Genomic DNA, 22,073 nt, shown 5'->3' on the forward strand with positions numbered 1-22,073 from the left:
TTAGGGGTCATGAGCACGCATTCCTCCTGCTGCTTCGGGAGGTGCTGCAATTTCCGAGGAAATCTGGGTCTGTTCTCTAACCAAAGCCGTTCTTACAGTGTTTTGAGGACGCAGAACTGAGAGCTGTTCTCGGGTACGTCCTGCAGTGGGGAGTGCAGCTGCCTCTGCCCGCTTCTCTCCCTGTAAGGGAGGGAGACTCCCCTGTGACCTCCTGCTAGTGTGTCCCCGTGTTATTTTTATTTACCTTGTGGCAGTGAGTTTCAATAGCCTCTCATCTTTCTAAGTTCACCTCTCTCCATCCTCCACCTTACGACGTCAAAGCCGACAGAGGTTATACTCCGTTCTCCCTCCATAAATAAGGCTTTGCCAGTGGTTCGATTCTAGGAGCTGAGAATGGTTCTTACATGGTTATGACCATAGCCGAATGATGATGGTGGAGCTGAGCCGTGGGCTCTGATTGTCCATCCTTCTCTTCACGGCGATGGCCTAATGGAACGTGTGCAAACCTGTGTTTCTTTTGACACTATCTATGGACCTATTGTTATTGCTGCAGACAGCACGGGAGACTCCGCTCCTGCACCCCCTGAGTATCTCCCCATCCCTCCTGGTAGCCTTGGGAGAGTTCAGACTCAACCTCTTCTTGGCCCTTCAGGGATCTCAGGCCTTGAAGTCCAGGTTGTAATTGGCCCTTGAGGGACTCTCCATGTCCATCTTCCCAGTCCCCATTTACTTATAAATGGACAGGTCGGTGGACAGGTGGCTCTCAGGGTCCTGTAGGGGCCGCTGGCTCCTGTGTGTGTTGTTTGACTCTTTGAGGGTACTTCCGACACAGTTGTTGAATGCATTTGTCATTGAAGATGATGGATTTCCAGTCTAGATGCCTGCAGAATTTGGGTACAGTAATGTTCCACCAAAAACGTCTTTTGGGTGACTGATAGTGTCACATTGATACTAAAGCTGGAAACAAGGAGCCCCAGACTCCACCAACCTGTGGGCAGAGCGTGGCCACAGCGGGGAGTCGAGGCCTGGTTATCCCCCTAGACCACAGGACTAGGCGGCGTCCCATACACTTCTCTGTTGCTGCTGCACACCCATTTCTCTTTTCTCAGCTAACCTCTCGTGTGCCATTGCAGCCTCAGCACCTCTCAAATGCACCCTAAAAAATAACCCTCCTTGCTTGAAGCATCAAGTCTCATTTCTAAGCCAATCACAGTCCAGGAGGCTGGGATCACTGTGATAGTCTGGACCAATCAGGAGCCGCCCCTCCGGCTAGGCTGGTGTAGCACCTAGAATCCTGGCCGGGGAGGAAGAGCCAGCAGTGTCTGCCACACACACCTCTGCCTAGGGAAGAAGCATTTCTGAGTCTGTCGACAGTTTGTGTTTTTGTCTTGGGAGATTCTATCTGTTCCTATCCTCTGCTCATTTGGCCATATTTCCACTTCACTTCCTCATCACCCCCTTCCAACCCTTTCCTCCTTGCCTCCCCTCCCCGCTTCCTCCCTCCTGGGGACTTCCTCTCTCTCTGCCCACAGACACCCCACTTCTCGGCGAATTGTGCAGAGTGATTGGGTTCTCACTCCTCTGCCTTCTCACCGGCCCTGCAGCTGCTCCGGACAGGACCAAGTAAAGGTAATTGCTAAACCAGAAGCTTTCTGCTCCAGAAAACAACGTGCCCTCTTCCCGGGAGGTGGTGACAGCCCTGGCCACTGGAGGTCTAAGGCCACTGTGTAAAATTTGTCCTGTGCCACACTGTGTGGGGACCCTCCTTCTACTCCTCCTCTGTCTTCCACGCTGGAGTCTGAGCTCTTTGAGGTAGGAACGGACCTGACTTGCTGTGGATTTGTAGTGTTTAGCACGGTGCAGGTGCTTCATGAAAGCTCAAGGAAGTAAGGAGAACAGGAAGGATGGAGAGGGAACGTGCCTTCGCCCACAGTCAATCCCCTGGCGAGCCCAGGATGCAGGGCTGTGGACTGGAAGTGCCTCTTGTCAGGGATTCCTGGCAGGTTTCTGTTGCTGCTGAAGGGGATCTTGTCTTCCTCTTTCTCCCTTTTCTCTCTCTTCCTAAGTCTTTCTTCCAGCTACCTTTATAGACTTTGAGAATTAGCAAATATGCATCTGCTCAGTTGGGTGAACTTCCCAGCTAAGATGAAATTACAGTCCTTAGAAAGCCCTCTCTCAGCGTTTTCTCAGGCGCCCACGTTGGCTCAGGGCCTGTAGACTTTGACAGTTACCACGAGATGATTCAACAGTTTCTGTTTCCATTCACGGTCCGTTCATCAGGCGCTGCGTGCGGCTCAGGGGTGGCGCTGCGGCTTCACGGGTGGAGGGCGAGTTGTGATGCTGGCCGCAGCGTTTCCTAGAAGGAGGCTCGTTTCTCTGCTCCCTGCCTCTGGGGTCCGTGTGCATGCTCAGCAGTGGGTTGTACCTCACTTTTCAATGGAGATGGAGCACTTCTGATTCTTGCTGTTTTCAACGAGAGGAGATAGACAGACAGAGTTTCTCCTGGGCTGAGCTGGAGGTGTCTCCCGAGCAAAATTACAGCAGGGACCAGGCACGGTTTCCTGAAGCAGAGCTGTGCTTCAAAACCACGGCTGATTTTCAAGTTCTTATTAGCATCTTGTTCCAGAATGTCATGCCTGGAATCACGTGGAGGTCAAGGGAGAGGCGCCGAGGGTGTTCCTTGTCACAGGGCATTCAAATTTGGTATCCGGAGATGTGCTTTCCTTTAGACTAAAACTGATTTTTGATTTATATTTTGAGAAAAGTCATACAACTGCTTTTTAAAAGTGATTTTTAGTTTGTTGTGTCTTTTTAAAGTTTTTGTTCCTTAAGACACAAAAGTCTTTTTTGTTTTTGTTGTTCCCTTGGGTATCTCTTTTTAAAATGGAGTTTTTATTTTGGAATAATTTTCAGTTTATAGAAAAGTTGCAAAGATAATAGAGAGTTCTCATCCAACCCTCACCAAGCTTCCCCGTAGTTGACATCTTTCATAGCCACAGGACATTCGTCTAAGCTAAGAAAGCAGTATTGGGTATTATTATTAATGAAGCTCCAGACTGTCCTTGGATCGCCTTAGTTTTGCCCCAGTGTCCTCTTTCTGTTGCAGGATCCTGTCCAAGAGGCCACATTGTGTTTTTTTGTCACATCTTTTTAGTCTCCCCTGGTCTGTGACAGTTCCTCAGTCTTTCCACGTTTTTCATGACCTTGACACTTTGGGAGAGTCTTGGTCAGGTATTTTGTTGAACGTCCCTCAGTTTGGGTTTGTCTGATCTTTTTCTCACATTTGGACTGAGGTTATGGATGTGAGGGAGAATATCACAGAGGAAGAGTGCCCTTCTTGTCCCCTCATATCAGGAGCTACATGCTATCAACATGGCTTGTGGCCATGACGTCCACCTCGATCCCACGGGCAGGGGAGAGGTTATCAAGTTTCGCCATGTAAAATTACTTTTTCCCCTTTGGGAGCGAGTCACTGAGCGCAGCCGACACTCATGGCATAGTATCGATGTGTGGAGAGGGTTAACCTCCCCCTTCTGGAGGGGAGAGTAGCTACACAAATTGTTTATTACAGGAGATTTGCCTCTTTTCCCTCATGTATTTATTTATTTAAACTATTTATATCAGCATGGACTCCTGTGTGTTTATTTTATGCTTCAGGTTATAATCCAATAGTCCGTTATTTATTTTGTTGCTTGAATTGCTCTGGCTTTGGCCATCAGGAGCCTTTTCAGCTGTCTCCCGGGTCCCTTTGCCATGCCCCATCCTCTTGTGTTTTTTGAGCACTTCCTTACTTTCTGACACTATAAGATGCTGCAGGCTCATGTTATGTTTTCCCTGCCTGTCCTAGAAGCAGCCATTTCTCCAAGGAGCCCTTGTTCCTTTGATTTGAGAATAGTTTTTAGAAACCAAGACCTCTGCATGAAGGTCTCATTTTTAGATAAGAAAACATTGTAATTCCCTTTCTGGTCATCTACTTTCTTCCAACATTTTATATTTAAAAATTGTAGGGCCGGCCCCATGGCCAAGTGGTTAAGTTTGTGTGCTCCGCTTCAGCGGCCCAGGGTTTCTCTGGTTCGGATCCTGAGTGCAAACATGGCACCACTCATCAGGCCATGCTGAGGCGGCGTCCCACATAGCAGAGCCAGAAAGACCTACAGCCAGAATATACAACTATGTACTGGGGGAATTGGGCAGAAGAAGAAAAAAAAAAAGATTTGCAACAGATGTTAGCTCAGGTGCCAATCTTAAAAAAAAATTGAAAGCATATAGCAAACTTGGAAGCCTTTAACATTGAGCACCCATTTATTCATGGCCTAGATTCTATCCTTAACATATTTCTGTACTTGCTGTAGCCCAAATTTGTCCATTTATCCATCCCTCTATCCTTTTATTCTGTTGATTTGGATGCATTTCAAAGTTGCAGACATAAGTACACTTCCTCCTAAATAATTCAGTATGAATATCATTAATAAGCCTTCAGTATGTGTTTAGGTCTTTTTCTTTTGCTGTAAAATACAATAAAATGCAAAAATTTAAGTTATACTCTCGGAGTTTTGACAAATGCATACACCTATGTAACCCAAACCCCCATCAAAATATAGAACATAACCATCATCCCAGAAAGTTCCCCGATGCCCTTAGCAGTCATCCTTGCCCTTAGCCTCCCAGAGGTAACCACGGGTCTGTTTTTTCCTACCATATATTAGTTTTATCTGTTTTAGATTTTAATATAAATGGTATCACATAATATGTTCACTTAGCATATTTTCTGGGTATATTAATTCGACTTAATCTTATACAGCAATGGAAATGAATGAACTAGAGCTACGATAGACACTGAAGATGAATCTTACTAGCCATGTTGAGTGAAAGAAGCCAAACACAAAAGAATACGTAGTATCGAATCTCATTTCTTCAATATTCAAATACAGTCAAAAATAACTCATGGAGTTACCAGTCGAGAGAACAGCTAGCCTCGGGCAGAGGAGAGAGCAGTGATGCAGAGGGCGACTGAGGCGGAGGTGTGCGTGTGCTGTGTGCTGGTGACATAATGTGATTTTCCTTCCCTTGGGTAGGCATTATACAGATGTGTTTTCTTTGTGATAATTCATTGGGCTATCCATTTATGACCCAAGCTTTGTTCTTGGTGTATTATATATTATTATTTTAAAAATAAGATACTAGTTCACGCCCATCAATTTTGTGTGTGTCTATGTGTCTGTGTGACAGTACCGTGTCTACTAATTATCAATTGATATATGAAAAATTGCCTCTAAACTAGCAACCCACAGTAGTAATACGTATTATGTCGCACAGATTCTGTGGGTCAGAAATTTCAGAGCATCTTAGCTGAATGGCGCTGGGTCTCTCATGTGGTTGGATGCAGGATGTTGGTCAGGGCTCAAGTCATACAAAGGCTTGACTGGGGCTGGAAGATCCGCTCCCAAGATGGTCCACTCACGCGACTGTTGAAAGGAGGCTTCAGTTCTTCCCCACGTGGCCTCTTCACAAGGCTGCCTGAGTGTCCTCACGTCACGGCAGCCGGCTTCCTCCAGGGCACATGATCCAAATGGGTTCAGAATAAAGTTTTCTAGATTAACACATGTCATTTATGAGTATCAGTGGTACGTTCATTTTTATTGCTAAGCAATATTCTATTCTATGACTAGACTAGTTTACTTTATCTGTTCTCTTAGTGATGGATGCCGGGGCTGTTTCCAGTTTGGGGCTATGATGAATTGACCTGATATGATCACTCTTCTACAAGAATTTTTGTGAACATTTTGTTTCTCTTGGGTAAATACCTAGGAGTATAATTTTTAGGTCATAGAGTAGGTATATGTTTAGTTTTATGAGAAATTGACGGACTTTTCCCAAAGTGATAGTATCGTTTTACATTTTCACAACAAAATATGAGTGTCAGTTGCTCCACATCCTTGTTAACGTTTGGTTTTGTCATTAAAAAATCTTTTTAGCCATTCGGGTGGGTGTGTAGTGGTATCTCATTGTGGTTTTGATTTGCATTTCCGTGCTGACTAATGATGTCAAGTACTTTCTCGTGCTTATTGGCCATTCGTATTTCTTCTTTTGTGAAACATCTTTTTGAATCTTTTCGCATCTATTTGTGTGTGTGTGTATGGTTCACTTGTGTAGTTTGTGTAAACACCATCACAATCAGGAAACAGGGAGAAACTTCATGTTTTTCCTGTAGAGTCAGATTCTCCCTGAACCCCAACCCCTAGGAGCCCCTCATCTGTTCTTCGTTACTAAAACTTTACCATTTTGAGAACGTTATAAAGTTGAAATCATGTAGTGTGTAACCTTTTGATATTGGCTTTTTTTTCCCACTCAGCATAGTACCTTTGAGGTCCATCCAAGTTGTTGTGCGTGTGGGTATCTCCCTCCTTTTTATTGCTGAGGAGTATTCCATTGTGTGGACGTGTCACACTTTGTTTATCTATTCCCCAGTTGAGGGACATTTGAATTGTTTTTAGTTTTTGGCGATTGCAAATAAAGTTGCTATGAGCATTCATGTAAAAGTGTTTGGGTAGACAAAGGGTTTCATTTCTCTCGGGTAAGTATCTAGAAGTGGGATTGCTGAGTTGTATAGTAAGTGTGTGTTTAACTCCATAAGACACTGTCAAACTTTTCCCGAGTGGCTGTACCATTTTTCATCCCTACCACCAGTGAATGAGAGATCTAGCTACTCTGCATCCTCCTTAACACTTGGTATGGTCAGTATTTTTTATTTTAGCCATTCTAATAGGTGTTTATGATTTGATTTTTCTTTATTAGTAGCTTGTAGTTTGGCCCTGACTCATGTGTGAGACTTTCTGGAGGGGTGTCTTACTCATGCTGGATGCCCACACCCTGCACCTCTCTGAGGGGATGTGAAATTAGTATCTTTTCTTTTACTTCCTGTGTGTAGCATATCTTGGCTCAGAAGTTTTCAAGCTTCTTCTTAGTAATGGAACCGTTCTTTTCAAGCTAAATCCTACACAGAACACCAGTAGATAAGTCAGGTGATGCTGGAGCTGCTGAGGGTAGAGCTGGACCCTCTCTGTGCCCGCACAGCTGTCCTCGAGGCGTCCTCAGCATATGAGGCCCAGCTCCTAATCTTGCCACTAACGCCATCCACCGCAGCATCTGCCAAGTCATTTAATTCCGTAGGGCCTCTGTCTGCAATCCAGGGCATAGAGAATAGTATTCTCCATATCTTCATATCCTACAGACCCAGGAAGACAGAAAAGAGAAATTATATCTGTTAAAATACCAAAAAATGATTGTTTATGATTTATACCCCACTGTTACACAAATAGTATTTGAAGCGGCCTACTAAGATTGTCAAATGTGGAGGTTGATATTTAAAGACAGAAAATCTGTGCGCAAATATGCATGTTGTGTGGGAACTTGGAGAGCTTGGGCCTTCCTAAAACCCCGATTTTTCCATTGCAGAGATGGTCACCTTTTTGCTTGAAAAGTCTTAGGAATTTAGATATTCTTATTAAGATAATCAGATATTCAAGCTTTCAGGCAGACAGTTTTGAAGATTTTTTTCATCCAGCTTTAATTTCTTTGTTAAATATGAATTTCTCGTGGTGACAGTTCAAATGAAGGACAAGCGCCATCTAGTGGTTGTTTTTAAGTGTACAATTTAAAATAATTTTTAAACATCTTTTTTTGAACAGGTATTACTTTAACACGGTCCAAACGTCAGAACACATAACACATAAAAAGGTAGAGCATTGTTCCCCGTCTGCCCAGTTTCCCCCACCTCTACCCAAGTACACAAGTCAACACTGTTATTAGTTTCTAGTGTGTTCTTTAAGAGATTTTTAAAACAACATATGAGCAAACAAATACAGTCACGTGCCACTTAAAGGTAGAGATACATCCTCAGAAATGTATCGTTAGGCGATTTCATTTTTCTATTAACACCGTAGCGTACTGAAGGGGAACAAAATTGCCCGCCCCAAAATGTCTCTTTAACATGAAGATTTATTTTAGGCTGATGATTTTTAAGAAACAAAAGACTCAGAAAGTTTTTCTTTTTACCTTCCCCTTAACTGCCTAAAAGAATTCAGATTAAAAAAACTGCCTCAGGAAGCAAGCTACTCCCCTAGCATATCTTGACCTAAGGGGCAGACAGGGAGGAACTTAGAAAAGCATGTTTGTTGGGCTCCCCTCTGAGTTCTTCTGTTTCTATGTGGCCAAACAAACACTTGTTTTCCAAACCTTTGCTTCTTTTCACCTGCCTGTGAATTGTCTTCCTTCCCTTTGAAGTCCCTGACTCCCCCCACCCACAGCGTTTCCTCTTGTCTTTAGCGGAGGACAGTATTTAAGCTGAGGGCTTCAGCCATTTTGGCAAGTTACTTGGTTTTCCTGGGTTTCTTTCATGTGCATGTTATTAAACTCTTGTTTGTTTTTCTCCTGTTAATCTGTCTTATGTCAATTTAACTCCTAGACCAGCCAGAAGAACCTAGAATGGTAGAGGAAAATTTCGTTCTCCCCTGCAGTGCTAACACAAACCTAGATGGTACAACCTGCTATACATCTAGGCTCTATGGTACTAATTTTATGGGAGCACAGCATGCACTCGGTCTGTCATTGACCCAAACGTTGTTATGTGGTGCATGACTATATATAGTCTTCTCCAACATTTTTTTTCAACCTATAGAGCAGCAGTAGAAGTAATATATTCACTTGTTTGCACCTTGCTTTTTTCATTTAAAACATCCTGGCAGTTTCCCCGTATCAGCATATAAAGAGATTTTTCTTTTTATGTAATACCCTGTTGTATGGCTGTACCGAATTTTACTCAATCACTCTTCTGTTGATGGCCTTTTAGACGTTTGAGGTGTTGTGCTGTTACAACGCTGTCGTGAATAGTTATTTCTGCCCATGTAACGTTGTGCTCATCCCTCACAGTGCATTTTGGGGTAAGGGTGGGAGGGGAACAGGAAACACAGACCTGTAATTAAAGTGTCTAACTCATCTCTGTTGAGGAATTTCTTTAATGTAGGGAACTTGGCTGTTTAACAGTTGAGAACTGTTTAGTTGTAACCCAGTTTTCATGAGATCTGTTTATCTTACAGTTTTTAATAATTTCTCAGTTCCTTTGGCCAGCGTGTGTATTATCTGTGCATTAACAGTCCCCACCTGGTCTTGCATTCTGTCTTACTTTTCTGCATAGATTGACGTACAATCATTACTAGAAGTTGACTCCTATGAGATGCTTGGTCTCAGTATGAGCAGGAAGCTTAATTTAATGTGAAAATAGATGTGAATTAGGGATTTAAAAATAGGTGACTTGCAATCGTTTTATTGAAAAGTTACTAGAATGGAAACGTAAAGAAAATAGCTAATAACTATGTTTTAGAATCTTGTCTATATAGCACACTTCACGGCGTTCCCCTAGGCTTGACTGTCTTGCCTAGTGTGAGGTTTCTCTGGAACCACATTAATCTTTTTTGATGGCAGAATTCATAATTAATAAATATGACTGTTTATATTAAAAAAAAGAATCCATAGCTTCTATTATTCTGTAACTTATACATACTCCTCATATCGGTGAGGATGTCCAAAGGGTAAGTTTCTAGAAGCATGATTATTGAGTCAGAAGGTAGGTTCATTCATGGTTTTGATAGATACCGCTTACTTGCTGTACGTATAGATTGTACCAGTTTATACCGCCCCCTCCCCAGGCTATGCATGAGGGTATCTGCTCCTCACAACCTTGCTAACATAGCGTGTTATCAGACTGTCTCAATTTTGTTCATGTGATAAGTAAAAATTAGTGTTTCAGTGTAGTTTGAATTCGTGCTTCTCTTATTGCATATGAGAGCAGAGATTTCAAAATGGATCCAAGTGCCATCTGTAGTCCTTATTCTGTGGGCTATTTGTTCAAATCCTTTGCCCACTTGTTGGTCTTTTTAATGAATTATAGGAGCTCTTTACTTAGGGAGATTGGCTCCTTTGCAATATCAGTAACAAAGACTTTGTTCCAGTTTGTCATTTGTCTTTTGATTATTCTTGTGGTGTTTTGGTCATGCAGAAATCTTCGTTTTAAAGTAGTCAAATTTATCCATGTTTTCTTTATGTCTTCTAAATGTTATATTATATTTAGAAAGGTTTTTTTTTTGGCATTAAGATTGTGAAAGAATTCTTCATGTTTTATTTTAATCCTTGTGGTTTTGTTTTCCTCCATGTAAATCACTGGTCTATTTGGAATTTATTCTGGTATATGGTGGGAGATAGGGACCCCACCTTTATTTTTTTCCAGTTGGCTTCTCATTTTTAGAGTTTTCCCAGCTGCTTTTGTTTGTTTCCTTTTATATGCGAACTTTAAAATCCCTTGTTGGCGTTTTTATTTAGATCATATTGAATGTATAACTTAGGGAGAACTGAGTTCTTTATGATATTATCTTCCTATGAAAACACATGGTATGTATTTCTATTTGTTCAAGTCTTTTCTTGAGTCCTTCGAGAGTGTTTTAAAGTTTTCTTCATATAAGTTCCGTACATTTAAAAAATTTATTCTTAAGTATATTTTTCTTTTGTTTTATGATTTTTGCAAGTGAGATCTTTTCTTTCAGGTATTTTCTAACTGGTTATTTATGTTTCTATATGAAAGCTGTTTACTTGTATTAATTGTGTATCCTGCCAACTCATTGTTTGTAGTAATTTTAGTTGGTTGTCTTCGGGACTTCCAGGTACACAGTTACTTATGATGCAAAACTTAGTGGTTCAAAACAACAAACTTTTAATACAGATCATGAGTTCGTGGGTGACTGAGGTTCTTCTGGCTCGACTGGGCTCGTGCATGAATCTCCAGTCATGCATATCCAGCCATGAGTTGGATAGGCAGCTCTTCTGATCTTGACTCTTGCACGTATTTGGGGGTTGCTTAGAGGGAGGCTGGTCTAAGATGGCCTTGGCTGAGACAACTGGGGTCTCCTCACTTGTCTCTTACTTTCTACCCCCAAGCTAGCTGGCCAAGGTGTGTTCTTCGATTAGCTCCAGCATATTCCCATGGGGAATGCAGAGCAGCAACAGAGGAAGGGCAATGCACAGCACTTTTTCAAGCTTTTGCCTCTTGCGAGTCCACCAGTATCGTAATGGCCAAAGCGAGTCACATGGCCGAGCCCAGATAAAAAGGGTGGGGAAACAGACTCTGCCTCCTTCTGAGAACTGCAGCGTCAAAGGGCAGGGGTCAAGGAGAGGTGAAGCACAGAGGCCATCAATACAATCAATCTAACACTTGCATCATCTGTAAATAGTGACAGTTCTACCTCTTTCTTTCCAGTTTTGAGTTCTCCAATTTCTCCTGACTAATTGCATCGGCTAACACTCCCAGAAGAATGTTTAACAGCAACCTCTTGTGGTGGTTGTTTTCAAAAAGCCAGCTTTTGGGTTTATTAGTTATACTTTTTCTGTTTTCTAACTGATTACTTTTCTGCCTTTCTTTTAATAATTTATTTTTCTCTTTTGCTTTAGTTTAATTTGTGGGGTTTTTTTTCTAACTTCTTTAGTCGGCTGCTATAGCAGTTGCTGTTGATGCCCAGCCCTGATCCCTTCACCAGGCCTGTACAGCATCTCCCAGCTGCTGTCGATGCTGACTGGAATCAGCTCACAGCTGAACCTCCTTGGAATTGTCCTAGCTTGGTAGGAGTCACTCTCCCAGGAAATGCCTGAGGTTATGCTTTCTCCGGGGAATGCCCGCAGCCAATGACTGACTGACAGAGTTGGACAACTCCATGGTCCATTTATACCCCAGAGCTCCCCACTGAATCAGGCTGGGGCTGGACTTCAGCTGAGCCCACATCTTTGCCAGCTCCCCAGGGCCCATGTGCCCTGAAGGCCTCCTGTCCCTGCTAATGCCCAGAATCCTACTGCATGCCCACACTGCCGGTTGCCCATGGCCTGCTCCCCACATGGCCTCACACAGTTTATTGTTTGCCCAGCAACCCCAGACCCTTTTCACATACTGTAGCTAGGGAGAACAGGCTTTTCTTGGAGTGTTTTTTGTCTGTGCCTGCTGGAGATGCTGGGTTGGAAGATTCTGTGGCGTCTTGTCCTGCATATATGGGAGGCAATAAGGAAACCCAGGGGCTTTGCTGCCATGTCATTCCTCAAGTCGTGTGTTCCCCTAGGTGGGCTGCCTTCTTGCACTTTTCAGAGTCCCCTCTGCTTGTTCATTGTGTAGCCTCCAGGGTTTTTAGCTGTAAGAGGGAGGATCTGGGAAGAACAGGCCTACTGCATCTTGGCTGACCCAGAAGTCCTCAGTTATACGGTATCTCCACCAAGAGACGTAAATAATGAAGAGCATAGATAACAGTAAAATATAATAAAATAATTAGGAAGTGGTGAGCTTTAAGTATTATTACCTTTTTAAAAACATAATTTATTTAACTGTAACTTCATATAAATTAATTTTTGATAATGGCTAGTGTTTAACAACCAGTTCACAAAAATTCTTTAACATTTAACAATTGCATCTCATGAACTGATATAAGCTGGCTCTAACACACTGCTGGTTTTATTTAATATACAGATAATATTTGGTCACAACATTTTATTTGCTACAAGATGACTTTTTTTCTTTCTGGTGACTGTTTTTGGTTTATTAATAGATTTGCTGCTCTTTTTCTCCGTTTTTCTTATGGAATCATTGTACCAGTTCTATGCTAGTTTCATTCCTTAAGTTGAATGACTTGAATGATTTGAATGAAATTGAATGATTTCCAGGGCAGTTTTTCTAAGAGGTTTCAGGGTTGGGGATCGGTTGGGGACCCAGGAGAAGATTGGACAGTGGTCCAGGGTAACCCCTTTTCTTCTCTGCTGCCACAGAGCTAGGCTGCTTCTTTCCAACACAGCTTGTCTGTGTGATTCTTCGTGTTGCCCTGACGCTAATCCCAGCTCAGGGACGGGTGAGCGTCCTGCCCCCTGCTGGCTCCCTGCCATGCCTGTCCTGCTCTTCCAGGTGGGAGCTGTAGGTCTTACACCTCGGTGTGTACATCTTACATTTAGGAAGTGAATTTTTACCAGCATTTTCTGAGAGCTGCCACCATTTGGCCCCTGTGCTCTGAGATCTCTTTCTGTGGTTCTTTCCACTTCCTCCTGCCCAAGTCCTGCATCAGCTCAGATGCTTTAGGCAGGCCTTACTCATGTATTAGAATCCAGAGAATTTTCCTGACCCCTAGTTTCACTGAAAATGAGTTTTTGTTTTCTGTTCTCCTTAGGGAAAATGCTGACTTCACGCAGAAATGTTTATGCTGAAATCCCCACCAGTGGTCCTGAGATCAGGTCTACTAGCTGACTCAAAAAAGGAAAAATGCGAGAATGGGCCTGTCTTGTCTCAAGATTTTCCTGATGGGCAGTTTCTGTGTCCATTTGGCATTTTTGGGAGGTTCTCTTTTGCATTCAGGAATGATTTCCCTTTGATTTTTCAGTTACCTGCTGACTGGGTGGAGGAGAGAAAGCCAAGACGGTTGAGCTGGTTCTTGTTTGGGCAATTGGCCAGCAGGCATTTAGGGGAAATGTTTAAATGTGAGATGCTGTGCTGCTCCTGAGGGCTATGCAGAAGTTTAATCCCTGGACCCTACGCCCATGCAGTTTGTATTCTGGTTTGGAAGGAACTTGACATAGGGACCGTATGGGTAGTGGGCATGTCTTTTGGGACATACATGGGAACATTATCACCAGGATCTGGTTGTGAAACTATAGGACCAAAATAAGTTTAAGTTCAACCACCATTTAATGGGGTCTTCTATGGACCAGGCCTTGTGTTGGGTGCTGGGACTGTAAACGTGGATCTAACACAGTTCCTGCCCTTGGGAAGGAGGGAGTAGGATAAATAAGAACATAGATGGCAGTTAATTTTATTGAGCACCTACCATATACAGCAAGCACTGGTATAAGCATTTGAAACGACAATCCTGAGTTATGTGCAATTGTCTTCCCATCTTACAGATGAGAGGGCAGAGGCACTGGGAGGCCTGGTCACTTGCTGTTGGTCACGCAGTTAGTGACAGAGTCAGGAATCAAACCTGAGTGAGGTTTCTTCCCGGCTCAGGCTGTGCTTTGCATTTAAACACTTTACATGGCAGAGTGGAACCTCCACTGTGGTGTCTGTTTAGGCTGATTGAGAAGCGGACACCAAGATGGGACTAGATGTGTGAGTGATGTATCAGGGAAAACATCTGTGAAGGTGACAGGGAGGGAGCTGGAGGGGGCAGGGAGAGCCTTCAGAATGTGTGCAGTGGGACTGACACCGGGAAATGAGAGAGAAGGAGGGGCACAGTGCAGTTATGAGAAAGTCTCAGTGGGCCCTGGGGGTCCCTGGGCAAAAGTTGCCCATTGGGCAGGAATGGCCTGATTCCAGAACCTTGCCATGCTCAATCGCCAGCTGGAAGCAGCCCGAGAGAAAAGCAGCCTCCAGGTGAACTCTGCAGTTGATTCCAAGGGATGGCAGCTGGAGGCTGTTGGTAAACTCTGCTCCTACGATGGGTTCTGTTGAACGAAATTCTAAGCCACACTCCTTGTGGCCACCACAGTCCACCCCTTGTACCACACAGGTCACTCCCTTCTCCCCTGTCTCCCTAAAGGCTGCTCTTGGGTCAATTCAGACCCGTGAAAATGTCTTTACACTTGCAGAGGAGGCGATGTTGGAGTCTTGTTTTAAGGTCATCTCGTTGGGAAATCCTTTTTTCCTTCCATTTTGATGCCACAATGAACACTTAGTCTGTGTGACACACAGTGGGCCTTCTTTGATACACAGTGTCAAACAAGACATCCAAAGAGACACAACAAAGACATCTGTGCTCTCAGGTCCCTTGGTCCGAAGACTCTACTCAGAGTCACCTGTAATTCAATGCCTTGACACCCGTTTTGTATCTGTTCCTCACAGGTATGATTTAAGTCTGGATGAAATGAGAGCTTTGACATTTCAGAGAGTGACGTTTACCATGGGTCTACCTCTGTTAAAACGTGCAATTCAGGAACAGGTAAGTTTCACTGTTATTTTGGTGTAATGTCTGTGTGAGAGAGAGAGATGGAGAGAGAGAAAGAGAGAGAGAGAGACAGAGACAGAGAGAGATTTTGGACTGTTTTGTTTGCTTTTGTGACTTGTTGCAAGCGCATCTGTTTTGTCCTGGGGGAAACTGATGATGTTGTGATCAGTTGGTGTGGGGAGTGCCTTCTTCAGCCCTTTTTCTGCCCGCTCCCCGTTAATTGGCCCCCTGCTCATGGCCCACACATTCACTTCTCCCGAGCTCACAGGCTGGGGAATAGGGGAATCAGCAGACGTGGCGAAATACGTTTTATCTCAATGAAATTGTTTTGTTCACAAAACAAATGTAATTTGGGGTATAAAATTCAAATATCTGAAAAATGTAATTAACTCATTTTACAGGTTTTTAAAGCATTTTAGACTGGTCCAAAATGTATGAGTCTTATTGGTCTAAAAATTGCCACTCTAAATTCAATTAAATTATTTTAGTCAATTTAGCCTCATTAAAGAGAAAGAAGGAAAAAAAGGAAGAGTATGTGATTAGAGAATTCCTTTGTGCTGTGAGCATTAGGAGCTATGTAGTTTAGCCAAGTCTAAATCCATTTCCATTTCATTCAGCTTCACGGCTTCCTTAACCTAACACTTTCACAGGAAAAAATACCTCCTGGTGAGGTCCTAGGGGCGGGTCGGTAACCAGGGATCAGCTTCAGTTTGTAGAAGGTTGAGGAGCTGAACCTGTCCTGCAGGGAGCTGGCCCTCTTCCTGCCCGGCGTGGTCTGTGGAGGGAGAGTCTAAGGATTGAGGGGGTGGGTCTTCCCCTGCCAGGAGACCTGGGGGATCCTCTCTGTGGAGTGTGGATCAGAGTCGGTGGGGGGCCTGAGGTCCACCCTCCCACCCCCCTTTGAGTGGCTGTCCTGAGGACGCAAAGACAGAACTCAGCATCTTCTTGTCGGGAAGGAATTCTGGCAGAGTTTCGGCCCTCTTGCTGAGGTACGTAGCCACCTCCCAGGTGACAAGGGCACGGCCTTGTCACACTTAGATGGAGAGCGTGTGGAAGGAAAACCCCCACATCACAGAGTGAAGCGTGCTTGCGAAGCCTGAAGAATCATCTACCAAGAGTCAGGCAAAGTAGATTTTCAAGCTAGTAACCTGCCTGTTCGTGGAACATACATTCAGAGCTGTGAATACAACCAATAAAGAAAAACAACCACACCCAAACCCTCTTTGCCTTCAGCTGCTTTCTCTAGCAGAGCCTGGCTCCCACATGCATCTGGCGTGGGGCTGGTTGGAAGGTGAAATCCTGACGTGTGGCTGGTCTCCTGCTCCCTTAATCAGCCCAACGTGTCTGTGGCTTAACTTAGTGTCAATACTCAAGACCCGGACGTGAGGGTTGATCCTTTAAAGAGGTTTCCTAATGCTGCTGGACCCCCTGAGTCTGAAGGATTAGCCTGAGTAATCTTGCTCCTGATGAAGCGTGTTGAGCCCTGGAACCAATTATCTTCCTGTTTTTGTGGCTCCCTTCATGGTCTTTGGTAGCCCGGGTGCCTCTGTGCTGGATGATTAGGTCTAATTCCTCCAGGAGGCACAGGATTGGCCTTAGATGATGCCCCCCGTCCATTTCTGTTAGTTCTTTCAGCCTATTTGGCTCTTCTCTGTGTGAATTCACAAAAGCCAATGAACCTGAAGGGAATCGAACTAGCCGGTCATCAGTGCAGCCGGCTCATCTCGTCGGGCGGATGTCACGAGACTCAGTAAGCAGCATATCTGGGTTTGAAGGCTCTCAAATTCCATCCTGTGCACAGCTGGACGAGCTGTCCACATCCAGTAATTCTAGAAGAAGTGTTACGTGATTCATCCTGCCTCTTAATAAAAATATTGAATCATGGCTGTATTGCCTGTTTGGAGAGCGTTGCAGGTCCGTCCATCTTTCCCTGGCCCCCATTCCGAGTTGCTGTTGACTTTCGTGGATGATCCAATGAACTCCGAGGCAGAAGGCAGTGTGTAATGTGTAATGATGATGTTCTCGAGGACAAATGAGGAGTGAGCCTCATTCATTCCAGGTCTCAGTGGACAGTCCACAGGCCAAGAATAAGCCACTAAAATATTTCCACTCTGTGTTTTCCCCTCTGCCATCTGCAATAGATTTGAGATGTTTCAATAATTTTAAAAGGAAAGTATGGTCTCAGTCTGACTGCAGACTCAGATCAGTACACACACACACACACACACACACACACGTATGAGCACACACACAGTGTGAACACCACCGTTGCACCCTGTCAATGTCTCCTGCACCTGTTTCCAGTGACATCACCTTTGTGCCCCGCAGCCAGCTGTTCTCTTCTCCCCCTGAGGATTCCAGGACTGGATCCTGGGCTTGGGAAGTCACTGACTCCCTGTATTTCCAGATGAGGAGACAGAGGACGTAGGTGGGACTTCTACTTTGTGACAGTGCTGGGACTAGAGCCCTGGCCCCTCCCTTGGGTGCCTTGTCCTGTCTGTGTGGCAGCTTCCTCAGAGACACTCGTCCCTGGAAGCTGACAGAGGCTGATGGCCTGCACAAAAATCACCATAACCAATAGTAATCACCATAACCAGTGTGCTTACTGTGCACATAGTTTATGCCAGTCACAGAGCTAAGAACTTTAAATGAATGATCTCATTTACTACTCACAACATCGGTAATGATATTCCCGTTTTACAGATGAGTAAACTGAAGCTGAGTAAATGGCCTGAGGTTATACAACTAGTGAGTTGTAAATATAACTAATGGAGCGCTAGTGGATTCAAACCCAGGTGGTCTGCTTCTTGATCCCGCTTAAATCTGGTGGTTCTCGCCCCTGGCTGTGCATGCGGATCACTGGGGGCGCTTTCCAAACTCCTGCTGTCGGGGCTTTTGCGCAGGCCAGTCACGTCAGCATTTAAATCTCCCAGGCGATCCAGTGTGCGTCCTGGCTTGAGTGCTGCTCCCCGTCCTTCTTTCTCAGTACCCTGTACTGTATCCCCCACATTGTTCCCATTCAGCATTTGGTCCCTGTCAATCATGGTTCAGGGCTGACTCAGGATCGCGCCATCCCAATATTTCCTTTCCTGAAGAGGGAGCCTGTTGGGGTCAGGCTGTTCCTGGCCAAGTGTAGTGAGGAGTGGGGACAGATGGCCGGGTAATGAAGCACCCACTCCGTGATTACCCCCTCCTCCCCTCCCTTCCCCCCACCATCTCTGTCCCATCCTGAGCTCTGCACGTCCTCATCCCCATGATCCACATGAGTGTTGGGCATGGTAGCACCATCGTTATGTAAACCAGTGGTTCTCAAAGTATGGTCTGAGGACTCCTGGGGGTACCAAGACCCTTTCAGGTATTACCTGAAAAGTAGATGTACAGCTACCTGTGTGCGTGACACCAAATTTTCATCATAAACGTCAACCAAAACAACATATGAGAACAGACTAAGTGCGGAAGCGCCTGTGAGAGGCCGGCTGTCTTCTATGAAGCCAGATGGAAACAATTTGTAAAAATGTAAAGGCAGTTCTTTTCACTAATTTTGTTTTTTTGGTTTGGAAATTATGGTTATCTTTCATGAGGATTATGTCATTTACATTAACATGTAGTGGGTTTATTACTGTAATTTATTTATTTTTAAAGATTTTATTTTTTCCTTTTTCTCCCCAAAGCCCCCCAGTACATAGTTGTATGTTCTTCGTTGTGGGTCCTTTGAGTTGTGGCATGTGGGACGCTGCCTCAGCGTGGTTTGATGAGCAGTGCCACGTCCGTGCCCAGGATTCAAACCAACGAAACACTGGGCCGCCTGCGGCGGAGCACACGAACTTAACCACTCGGCCACGGGGCCAGCCCCTGTTACTGTTATTTTTAAATGAATAAATGTTTTCAAAATTCCCAGTTTTGATTACTAGTATGGTAAGTTGATAAATGTAACCCGCATAAACAAAAGCTCTTCAGATGCCTCGATAATTTTTAAGAGTGTAAAGGGGTCCAGAGAACACAAAGTTTGAGAACTGCTGACCTAAGTCATCCGTCGTTTTCTCGGGAAGCCCCCACTCAGATCCGCTGAGAGGGAATTGGCAGGAGACGGTAGCTTTACATTGCATTTATTATACCATAATTATCTATTATTTCGATTAGAATTTTAGATAGTCTCAGTTTGGGATGGTTTTTGTTTTTATATTTAGAGAAACATCAGGTGGGCGATCAGAGCTAAAATGGAATAAGATTCTAAGGTCAGCTCACCATCGACGGGAATGGGGAAAAGGTTTGCTTTCCTTGTTAACCCCTGAGAAAAGGAGCAGCTTTTCCCAGGAAGCAGTTACATTGAAGCCGTGGGTGTGTTGTGGAGAAGGAGCTGAGCAGGGAATATGCCAAGAGGTGAGGATGTCCACCTTGCCGCTGGTCCTTTACGCCAGCCCATCCCGCCCAGGCCGGCCCTGTTGCCCACAGCCAGTACCGTGACCAGGTGCACCCCCTCTGCCCCATCTGTGTGCTGGTTCCTGACCTACTTAGAGCTCTCAGCTCTGACATCCTGGCCGTGGCTCTGCACTTGGCCCTCTGGCTTCTGTCTGTCCTGGAACCCAGGCTTTTCCTAGTGGGCTGTGACAGGCTGCCCCTGGCTCTCAGTCTTGTGTGCTGACTTTGGCAGGAATCCCTGTCCCAGCTCCAGCTCCACAGACTTGGACACTGGCCACTTGGCCAGCCCTCTGGCCAGACCAGTCTTGGCTCCATGGGATGCTGTGGAGGATTTGAGTAGAGACAACAGGATAGAGTGCCTGTTTACAGAAGTTCCTCTGTGTAGATTGGCGCCTGAACGGAGTTGTCATCTGTGATGGTCACAGGGGTTGCTTGAAAGGGTGTGCCAGGGCATGAGTTGGGACTCACCCAGGGACTCCAGTGCAGCTGGAATCCTGGTGCTATTTATTTACTGCACTGTAAGCCATTCTCCCTAATGAAAACTTCTCACTTTAAGGCTTGATTATTACTCTTGTAGTGAAATATTATGTTAAAAATAACAATAATTATTACTTGCTATCATTTGCTAAGTCCCTTCTATGTGCCAGGCGATTCATTCATTTTACAATTATTTATTGAACACCTACTATAAGCCAGGTACTGTTCAAGAGGCAGAGAACAAGCAGGTAAAAAATACCTGTCTTTATGGAACTTACATTTTAGTCTGGGAGGAGGCAGACAATAAACTAATAAACAAGTAAATTTACAGTATGTCACATGGTTGTAGGTGCTGAGGATAAAAATCAAACATAGTAGGGGCTGGCCCTGTGGCGTAGTGGTTAAATTTGGCATGTTCCACTTCAGTGTCCTGGGTTCGCGGGTTCAGATCCTGGGTGTGGACCTACACCACTCATCAGCCACGCTGTGGTGGTGACCCACATATAAAGTGGAGGAAGACTGGCACAGATGTTAGCTCAGGGCTAGTCTTTCTAAAAAAAAAATGAAACATAGTAAATTGGAAAAGAGGAAGTAAAACGATCTCTGTTCACAAATGACACCATCTAAAATGTAGAAAACCCTAAGGATTCCACCAAAACCTGTTAGAACTTATAAACAAATTTGGCAAAGTTGCAGGATGCAAAGTCAGCCACTATTTTCCATTAAAATTAATGTAAAATAATACACTTTCCATTAACAGAAAAGTGAGCTTATGCACCAAGCTAGTAATGTCAACACAATACATTCATTATTATAGGCTGTCAATATTGATAAATTATGTGATTACACTAATAATCAGAAGAATTGCCGAAGCAGCTAGGAATTTGGTAGGAAGCATGTGCTGCCAGGAGAAGAGGTATTAAATTTAAGGAAAGAATTTGGAAAATCCTAAACTGTCAGAATACTACAATAATGTTGTGAAAGGAGAAAAATATCCTTAGACAGAGCCATGGGAATGTCGCCTTTCATCATTCCTGTGTTGGTCTGTCCTGGCATAGTCAAGGCCCCTGGGAGAGCAGAAGCACAATACCCAGCTCTCTGCTCAGGCACCCTGCTGTGGCCCCAGGAACCAGCAGGGAACAAGAAGGGCCAGATGTGGAGGCCCCGGTGAGAAGTCTGGATTTTCCTACAAAGGTAATTGGAGTCATTGGAGATTTCCCACCATGGTGGGGGGCAGGGGAGAAGGGAGGGAGGAAAGCACAGCATGATGCTTATTTTAAAAACGTTGCAGTGCAATAATCAAAATTTACAAGTTGATTCAAAAAATATACATGGAAATGCAAAAGTCCTACAATCGTTAAAGCAATCCTGAAAAAGGACAAATTTGGAGGACTCTCACTACTTGGCTTCAAGACTTATTGTGAAACTACTCAAGATTATGTGGTATTGGCATAAGGATAGACACATAGATTAATGGGACGGAGTGGAGAATCCTGAAATAAACCCATACGTATATGATCGATTGAGTTTTTGACAGTGTTGCCAAGGCAAGTCAATGGGAAAAGTCTTTTCAATAAATGGTGCTGAAACAACTAGATAAACGTATAGAAAAAAATATTTAACCTTAAACCCTACCTCATACTGCATACAAAATAATTTGAGATGAATTATACACCTAAACATAAGTTATAAAATTACGAAGTTTACGGAAGAACAAAGACAATGTCCCTTTGGCCCCCCCACAAAACATTAAACGTGTAAAAGAAAAAACTAACTTGGTCTTTTTCAAAATTAAAAACTGTTGTTCATCAAAAGATATCATTGAGAGGATAAAAAGGCAACCTATGCACTAGGAAAAAATATCTGGAGTGCGTGTATCTGACAAAAACTTAGGTCCAGATACAAACGATTCGTACTCAGAATACAGAAAGGATTCCTAGAGCTCAGTGATAAGACAAGCAAGCCAATGTAAAAATGGGTAAAAGACTTTAATATACGCTTTATGCAAGTATACGAGTGGCCCATGAGCATATAAAAATGTGCTCAGCATCTTTAGTCATCTGAGAAATGCATATTTAAACCATAATGAGATGACACTCCCTCCAGGATAGCCAAAAATGGAAAAGAGCGACAATACTGTTGAGGAAGTGGAGAAACTAGAACTCT

The 22,073-nt window shown here is 44.1% G+C and overlaps 1 protein-coding gene across 9 annotated transcripts in view; it reads left to right on the forward strand.

The window, feature by feature from the left end:
* The window catches only part of ACOXL (acyl-CoA oxidase like), a 359,669-nt gene that overhangs the window by 24,015 nt on the left and 313,581 nt on the right, over positions 1 to 22,073 (forward strand). For 5 of the 9 annotated variants that reach the window (XM_044772863.2, XM_070511750.1, XM_070511749.1 and 2 more), the window contains exon 2: positions 14,909 to 15,005. In XM_044772863.2, the coding sequence (XP_044628798.1) occupies positions 14,909 to 15,005 (97 nt within the window). The other 4 variants (XM_014852710.3, XM_070511751.1, XM_070511754.1 and 1 more) reach the window with 4 other exon arrangements.

Source organism: Equus asinus, chromosome 6, assembly GCF_041296235.1.
Source record: "Equus asinus isolate D_3611 breed Donkey chromosome 6, EquAss-T2T_v2, whole genome shotgun sequence".
Taxonomy (NCBI): Eukaryota; Metazoa; Chordata; class Mammalia; order Perissodactyla; family Equidae; genus Equus; species Equus asinus.